The sequence below is a fragment of the Coturnix japonica genome, chromosome 3, assembly GCF_001577835.2.
Source record: "Coturnix japonica isolate 7356 chromosome 3, Coturnix japonica 2.1, whole genome shotgun sequence".
Lineage (NCBI taxonomy): Eukaryota > Metazoa > Chordata > Aves > Galliformes > Phasianidae > Coturnix > Coturnix japonica.
In genome coordinates, this window is record NC_029518.1 from 44,610,749 (window position 1) to 44,619,336 (window position 8,588).

General features: G+C 39.8%; 1 protein-coding gene across 2 annotated transcripts; it reads left to right on the plus strand.

Moving 5' to 3' along the window:
• The first annotated feature begins 1,214 nt into the window (after positions 1-1,214).
• Positions 1,215-7,999, plus strand: VIP (vasoactive intestinal peptide). 2 transcript variants are annotated; one of them, XM_015858240.2, is made up of 7 exons: positions 1,271-1,484; positions 1,753-1,874; positions 3,145-3,285; positions 3,690-3,794; positions 5,237-5,356; positions 6,162-6,276; positions 7,709-7,999. In XM_015858240.2, the coding sequence occupies exons 2-7, from the start codon at positions 1,762-1,764 to the stop codon at positions 7,715-7,717; spliced, it is 603 nt and encodes a 200-aa protein (XP_015713726.1). In that variant the 5' UTR covers positions 1,271-1,484; positions 1,753-1,761; the 3' UTR covers positions 7,718-7,999. The 2 variants fall into 2 exon arrangements, with proteins under 2 accessions (XP_015713728.1, XP_015713726.1); XM_015858242.2 differs by lacking the exon at positions 3,690-3,794 and having other exon boundaries at positions 1,215-1,484.
• Positions 8,000-8,588: the final 589 nt, after the last annotated feature.

Here is an 8,588-nt window from a genome sequence, read left to right on the forward strand (position 1 = left end):
GGATATTTGGGGGTGAGGGGAACGCGGGGCTATTGATGCTCATCTCGCCGTTCTCGCGCTGAGTTGCTTCTTCGACCTCTAGTTATGTAGTAACAAGGGGAAATTTTCCTGAAATTAGTCTGCTGCAGGAACTCTGGTTTTAGTCACAGCTGTCATCCGAGAAACAAATTTCCAGGCATTTTTAATCTAATTCACTTAATTTTTATGTAACTGAATTAGAAAATGCGATTAAGCATCGCAGAATCCTCGCCGCTGAGCCTGCTTTAGCGAGGCATGAAACAAAGAAACTTGTGAGAAGTAAGAGGAGAGAGTGAAATCGTCTGCAAGGAGTCGGTACAATCGTTACCTCTGGCCAGGATGATGAGAAACAAGGAAAAGCTCAAGGAAAATAAATAAATAAATAAATAAGAGTGGTGGGAAAGGGGTGGACGAGAGGATCAGGACCGTTTCGACCCAAATCCTGCTGTGATTCTTTGGCGGGTGCCTCAGCACGGGGACTGGCTGAGACCGAAGAGGGAACAGAACTGCCCCACCGTTTTGGTCGTGGATCTCCCCACTCCTTCCCCGTATTTCTTGCCCCGCTGCCCATAGATCTTGAGGCACGGAAAGCTCCGTGCAGGAAACCGAAGCATTGAAATTGTCTGGTTCCCCCTTGCTGGGGCAGTAACCCTAGCCCAGTGTTTTCTGCTTGAACCACACGAGAAGGAGCAGTTGCCCGAAGCTTCACACACACACATACATACACATGAGAAAAAAAAAATAAGTAAAAAATAAAAATAAAAATAAAAAATAAAAATAAAAAGTGAAGTTCGTAGCATGATATGGTGTTTGGTGCTTAAGATCTGTTCCCTCCAGCGCAGACCTGGTGCTAAGGATCTGTACTACTCATCCGACGGGCTGGGAACCAGCAGGAACGTTGCTGGGACGGGGAGCAGCCCTGGGGCAGGGGGTTCCACAGATCGGCACTAAGAACGGACGAGGTCTGGTAGGGGACAGCCCCGGGGACTGCGGGGTGCGGTTCTCCCCGGAGCATCCTGCTGCTTTCGTGCCTCGCAAGGAGAAACCGCGCGGCCGACGGGGCCCTGCTCCCCACAAAACTAACTCATTAATGGAAATCAAATAACGGGGGGGAGGGGAGGAAGAGGTAGAATGAGCGGCTGCTCATGAATTAAATATAAGTCTCTGACTGTCCTGAACAAAGCGGCCATCCCCTTGGGAAGGGTGACGTCTCCCCAGTAACGTGATTGCTCCTTCGGAAGCAGAAACGTGTAAACGCTATAAAACGCGGCGGCGCGGCGGGCAGCTCAGACCGTGCGGCGGGACGGAGCTCTCCTCTTCTTCCATTTCGTCCCCTTCGCCCTCCGTTCTCCCTCGCCGCACCCCGACAGCCGTTCTCTCGGCAGCCGCGCAGCGGGACAGGGCGCCGTCCCCATAGAGCAGCGGAGCGCCCTTCCGAGCAGCCCCATCGACGGACTCGCGGCTCCGTGAGTAACTCTACCAGCTCTCAGCTCAGCCGTCTGGCTGGTGCGAGGCTGGGTAGCCGGGGAGATGCCCTTCCTTTTTACCATATACATATCCATCCATCTGTCTATTTATTAATGATTTGGGGGGATTCTTAATCGCTAAGTCCCGGGCACTGCTGCCCTCCGCAACCGGACGCGATCATCCCGGCTGACCCCACTGTCGGTGGCGTCCGTCCCGTCGGAGCCGGTCGCGGTGCGGGCGGTGACGGCTGCGCTGTTCCCTCCGCAGGTGGCGGTCATGGAGCACCGCGGCGCCTCCCCGCTCCTCCTCGCCCTCGCCCTCCTCAGCGCCCTCTGCTGGCGGGCGCGAGCGCTGCCCCCTCGGGGTGCCACCTTCCCTGCTGTGCCGCGGTAAGGGGCCGGGGCGGGCGGAGGGGTGTGGGGGGTGATGGATGTTCGCCGACACACGTTGCCTTCTTTATGGGAAAGCCCCGTTATCTCCTAGCTGGGAGATAAAAGCACAAAAGCTCAGACTTCTGTAGGGAATAAACCGACCTTTTCCCCCAAATCTTGAAGGAAGGGAAGTGATCTGCTTGGATTGATGTGTACTTTTGGAATGCTGCATGCTTTGAATTGCAGAAGTTTCTATTAGTTATTTAACAAGATTAAGTCAGGTGGTGTAAAGTGTTTTTCACATGCCCGCAAGAGGAACACAAGTAAAAAAGGACTATAGGAGAACAATGTACCAGGAGGGTACAGTGAATTATTTCCAAGACTTGTGATCAGATTGGTTATTTTTACACAGCCACAGCTTTGCTATTTTGATCAGAGAGGTCTTAAACGCCTCAGATTTGTAAGTAATACAACTGCTATAGTGACTGCCAAATCAGAAGGGCAGAAATCTTTTCTAGCTCTCACATGTGAGTTTTGCACATGCTGGGGTTTAGCATAGCACTGGAATACAGCAGCAGAGAGAAGGAACATCTGATACCAAACTACTGCAGGCATTCAGAATGTCCCTGGTAGAATGTAACATATCACAAGGAAAAGCAGTTTATGAAGATGTGAAGTAAATGTAAATCAGGTTATGCAGGGCATTTGCAGCTTACATTTAAGAGGTTTGGATCAGTTTTTAACTTGTAACTAGCAAATGAAACAGCGGAGAGTAAAACAGTGTTAGAGAATCATTACTGCACTTCGTATCTGAAGCTCTGGGGGAATGTGTTTGCTTTCCTATAAAGAAGGCCTAAAAACTGTTTCATATACACTCCAATGCATGCTTTAGGTCTTAGCTGGAGGGTAAGTACTTCACAGAACTCCTCCCGCTTTATATGGGTGGAGTTAGGCAATAAAGCAGGTGTTTATATAAAATAGAGCTGTTGTGTAAAGCCACACAGCTGTCATTTGAGCTGTATCTGCTGTATTCACTGGAGGTGGCTGTGCACAGTGAAAACATATTTCTTGAACATAAGTGAAGGAGCATCTGTTATGTCAGTTCCTCCTTCCCTGCACATGAATTATACCTGACAGTGCTTTTGTTTTGTACAAACTCCTTCAAAATGTTTTACAGATTAACAAAGTATGTAGATGTGTATTTTGCCACAAGCTGGAATGTTAAGTGTCAGTGAATTGTTGCATATCTCCAGCCAACTGTAACTTCATTGCTTTTCTTCTCCATTAGACTGGGAAACAGACTGCCCTTTGATGCAGCCAGTGAATCTGACCGCGCCCATGGGTCCTTAAAGTCTGAATCAGACATTTTGCAGAACACACTACCTGAAAATGAGAAATTCTATTTTGATTTGTCCAGAATTATTGATAGGTGAGTTTCTTTTATAATCATAAGTGCAAACGGTGATGCATTGCTTGATTTATGCAAAAAAAAAAAAAAATCAGTCACATTTTCAAGCGAACATAGGAAAGGATGAATCAGTTACAGACAAAAACAAACCAAAACAAAAAACTAACCGTGGCCTCTGGTTGAATAGTGGTAGCAGCATGAATGTCTGCAGAAATGTTGACTGCATTGCCTTTCTGGAGATGAGCTCATTCATTTCCCAGGAAGGATGAAAACAATATATTGTGAAAGTCTGGAAGTTGTTTTATGATATTATCTTAACTTAATATGTACAATCGATAAGGAAAGCAGTATGTTTGCAAAATGAACATTATCAAGGTGATATAAACCCAGGTTGTATCGTAGAGCTTATTTATTGTCCATTTCAGAAATGCAAGGCATGCTGATGGAATTTTCACCAGTGTCTACAGCCATCTTTTGGCTAAACTTGCTGTGAAGAGATATCTGCATTCGCTTATTAGAAAACGAGTTAGGTGAGGTGACACTTGCATTAGGCAGAGTTTTTTTTGTAGCTGGCTTCATTGGCAATTTTTTACCCTTCTGTAACTAAGTTCTCATTAGAGGAAATGAAGGGGCAATAATGGGGAGATGAAAATCCTGTTGACAACTTTGTGGGTTTTGTTACTGAATGAGTATATTACTATTTATTTATGATACAGCTGTGAAGGCTATAGCAATAGAAACTGTACATAACTGCTTACAAATGGTGGCAATATTATGATGATTACCATGCCAATTATCTCCTTTTTCCTCCTCTGGTGGTAATTTTGCTAGCTTGGTGGACAACTGGCAAAACTAAATAGAAAATGATTGATTACTCAGCAATTACATAACATCAGGGTGATGCTCAATGAAATAAAGAAATAATTGATTTACAATAACAACAACATGGGACAGTTTTCTTTTTTGCTACCAAATAATGCATTGCCAGAGCACTGTGGGAGATATGCATGGAAGGATACAAATGAGGCAAATTGGTAGACAATGGGTCTACAGGCAAATTACAGACCAGGTTGTTCATAAACCAATGGTCTCGGGGTGCTGATAAAGATCATCCTGTACTTCTCTTGCTTTCATATTCCAAACAGCACCTATTGAGCACTCTTGGGTATATAATAACATGGTACTTTGGTCTGACCCAACATAATAGTTCCTATGGGAGTTTACTTCATATGCTCATAATGGTGAAAATTAGGTTCACGATTTTTACCCATTTGTATCAATTCTGCCTTTGCTCCAAAACAAATAGTGCCAGTTAATCTTATGCCACAAAGTAACACAGAACAGAACAGGACCCTGTTTCCCAAGATTATGAGATTATGCATTAAAATTAAGCCTCCAAGTCTGGATTTCACAAAGGTTGTTTCATCTTCTAATACTTCCATAAAACAATATTTGCAGCTGTATGTGCAGTGTTACACTTCTCCTTTCCTCAGAGGAAGGCTCAGTCCTCACTGAGTTCAGTATGAATGATGGCCAAGCCCTTTAAGAGATTACAGTGACTTCAACCAGTTCTTGCCTTGACATTGAACTGAATAAGTTTACATGAATAAAAGAAATTAGAATAAGTCAGTTTATTAAAAAATAATAATGGTAGCTATGAGAATACATAGGAGAATGTTGTGAATTTCCCATTCAACCACTTGATCCTACTGAACTCATTTAACAGAAGTCTAGAATTGTTGAGGACTGAGAAATTGTCCCTTGATATTAGGATGCATAATAAGCAGTAGAGGCAATGACTTCTTTTCAAGAGCAGAAAGATCCAAATTCATAGCTGGAACTGAACACTGAAATGAAAAAATTGATTTATTTAACTTAACAATATAATGTTTATATCACTCTTTTAATAATATCTTCTTTTAAACTGACACTGTCTGTTATTTTTCCCTTTGTGACTGTTGCATGTTGCCAGCTCCCAGGACAGTCCTGTCAAACGCCACTCTGATGCTGTCTTCACTGACAACTACAGCCGCTTTCGAAAGCAAATGGCTGTGAAGAAATACTTAAACTCAGTTTTAACTGGAAAACGAAGGTACCACAAGAGAGAAAATATTTATTTCCCATAGCTGTATGCTATTAAAGCATAAGATTTATGACTTATAGCTGTATATATAAGTATGTACGCATATATATCTCTATATGTATACAAACAGGACAAAGAAAGATGGTGAGCATTAATGACTTTTTAATATAGATTGTAACCTGGTTTTCAAATACAGACAGCATTTTCTTCCAGGATGAAACAGATGCTACAATCAGGTTAGAGTAAAATAATAAAGAAGAGATAGCATCTGGCATGATCTTAAAAAGCTTCTGGCATGATCTTAATTTTATATATATATATTAAAATTCTTCAGGAAAAAAATGGAAACAAATGGAACATGAACAATATTTTTTAAAAAAAAATCTGTTGAAATTCTGTCTTCATTTAATGACAGAAAATTTAGAACTCCCCAAAAGAATGTGTCCTAGTCAGTATAGGTGAGAAGTGCTATTTTAGGGCTTGTATTCTGTTGCATATTTACACATTTAGGCCACCTCTTTTAAGTGTCACACCCCTTCACTTGTTATACTTGCTATCTCATATGATTTTATACATGCTATTTCATATGATATTTTTAGTGGTTTTCTGTAGGTATGATAAATGGAGGACAGTTGGACTAGGTGATCTTGTAGGTTCTTTCCAACCTTGTGATTCTACGATTCTACGATTGTATGATTTATAATTTCTGTATGAGTTTAACACCATGTACTATAGCTACAGTTAGAGCAAGGCTTTGTTTATTCGCTTGCTTTTTCTTCTGAAGATATTAAGACACGTTTCTGATCCTCAACAGCCAGGAAGAGTTAAATCCAGCCAAACTTCGAGATGAAGCAGAAATTCTTGAACCTTCCTTTTCAGAAAACTATGATGATGTTTCTGTAGATGAACTGCTGAGCCACCTCCCATTGGTACGCTCAGATTTCTTTCCTTTTGCTATGAGTTAACTTTACCTATAAAGTGAGATCACTTATGCATCAAATATGGCCTATCAGAAAAGCAGAAAGAGACGTGTTCCATGAGATGCTGCTTGTTTCTGTAGGGATTGTGTGTGACTATAATAATAATTTTAATAATAATAATTAAACTATCCCATGACTGCTGTTATTGAAAGTTCCTAATTAAATGGCACTGTTAATAATGTACCTAATTCACTTGGGTGTTTCAACTTGTGAGCACTATGGCTTAAGATCAGAATTAACTCATTTTTAATTACAAAGATTATTATTTCTTCAGAGAACAAACTCAGTGATATTTCTTTTAATTAAAAAAAAAAAAAGAAAAAAAGAAAAAAAAAAGGCTGCACATTTCATTTAACATAACCTATCTCATTAAGGGTTGCTAAAAAGTGCTTGACTCCTATCTGAAGACTGCTACACATATTTCATCTGGCACGCCAATACTGCAGTTACTGCTTTATATGAAGCTATTGCTATTTTTCAAAGCTCATTCACAGTTTTTGTTTTTTACTGAAACGCAAATTCTTCTATATCACAGGGACATAAAATTGAAAGGGTAATGTAGAGTAGAATCAGGCCTATTATTCTCACACACACACACACACACAAAAAAGTATTAAAATATTGATGACTGGGCTATAAATAAGGGAAAAAAATAAAGTATAATATTGAAGATAATATTTTCAGAGAAAGAAAAAATGCATTTTTCTAAATTGTTTCTTTCAGAGACTGAAATAAAATTTCCTTTCCCTTTACATATATATGGTGCTTCCAAATACTAGTCAGGAAAAAAAACTGTTTATGCCTCAAGGAATGAAAATACTTCTAATTGCTGAGATTCAGAAAATAAATGTTCTTTCTACACAAGATTGCTCCCAGACTATCTGTTTCTGTATTAAGCACCTTCTAAAATTTCTGTTGTTGACTAAGCGTGAGAGAATACCAGCACAGTGGAACACAGTGGAATTATTTTCAATCCTTTCCTTTTTCATCAGCTGTACTGATGACCCAGATCTCTCTGTCAGTGAAAAGTTAGTATTGACTGTTACTGATCATTTTATCATAGTGCCCAGTGGAGTGTTTATCGAGGAGCCTAAATTTATATATCCTTGTGAAAGAAGATATTTTTAAATGAATCCATGCTACACTGCAGGCCTATACACAGTAACATTTTTTTGTCTAATACTTCAATCTTTGTTTTTGGTCCTACAACCTTATCTACTGGCTGCAAGATTTATCAAGCTCCTCATCTCATACTTGTCAGTTCTAAGTGCAAAATTTTTTGTCAGCTGTTAGTTCTTGTTTACTGTTTGCTTTTATACACCTCATGATGCAATAACTTACCAAACTGACTATTGAAACATATCTCTCCTTTGCATTTCAGGACCTCTGAAGGACACCTAGCAAAGACTTCAACAAGAACAAGTTATTTTTGAGTTCCACATAGTATTTCAAAGAGATGACTTTAGTCATCACACCAGAACAAATTATGTTGTGAAGTGAAAGTTGTGATATATTTGTTTCTTATGTAATAAAAGTTGTTATTTACATTGTAAATACTATTCTAGAGTTCTCTACTGAAAGCTGTACATATGGATGCCAGTTAAACAAATGAGAAGTCTGTAAGTCCATATGCTGTAAATCCTTTACTTCAATAAATTCATTTGAAAATGAGTGCGCAGCTGAAAAGAGCCTATTATTACTAGTTATTTGGCTTATATTAGAGGTGGTACAACTTCAGATAAGCCCATATAATAAAAGATGTGCATGTACAGATACCTTCTCAAACAAGTATAAAAATTTGAGCAAAAGAAGTATGTGAAGTGTCTTAAAATTTCATTTCAAAAATCTCTGAAATGATATTCTTTTCCAGTAGTTTACCGGACAGTTAGCAGAAATGAAAAAGGATGACAAATTAATCGATCTCTGACATTATCTTTCTTTTTTATTCGTATTTTCAGTTGTTCACAATATATACCATGAACGTATCGATTGTTTTTTAGCGATGAATGCTATGCTTTGGAACTGCCAAAGCATGCAAAGAAGAATTTTGTCCCTTGACTCACTTGATGCCTAAAGTAATTGATTCTACATTTAGCTGCTTGTAGCTTTGATGATGAAAATATTCATTAATTTTTAGAAGGATCTGAAGACACTTTATTTTCTTTTTTTAAATCGGTGTTAGTTGTCTGAAAGAACAGAGGTCCCAGTAAGTGCTGAATCTACAATATCTGAGGAAGATATCTTTAACTGAATTATACTAT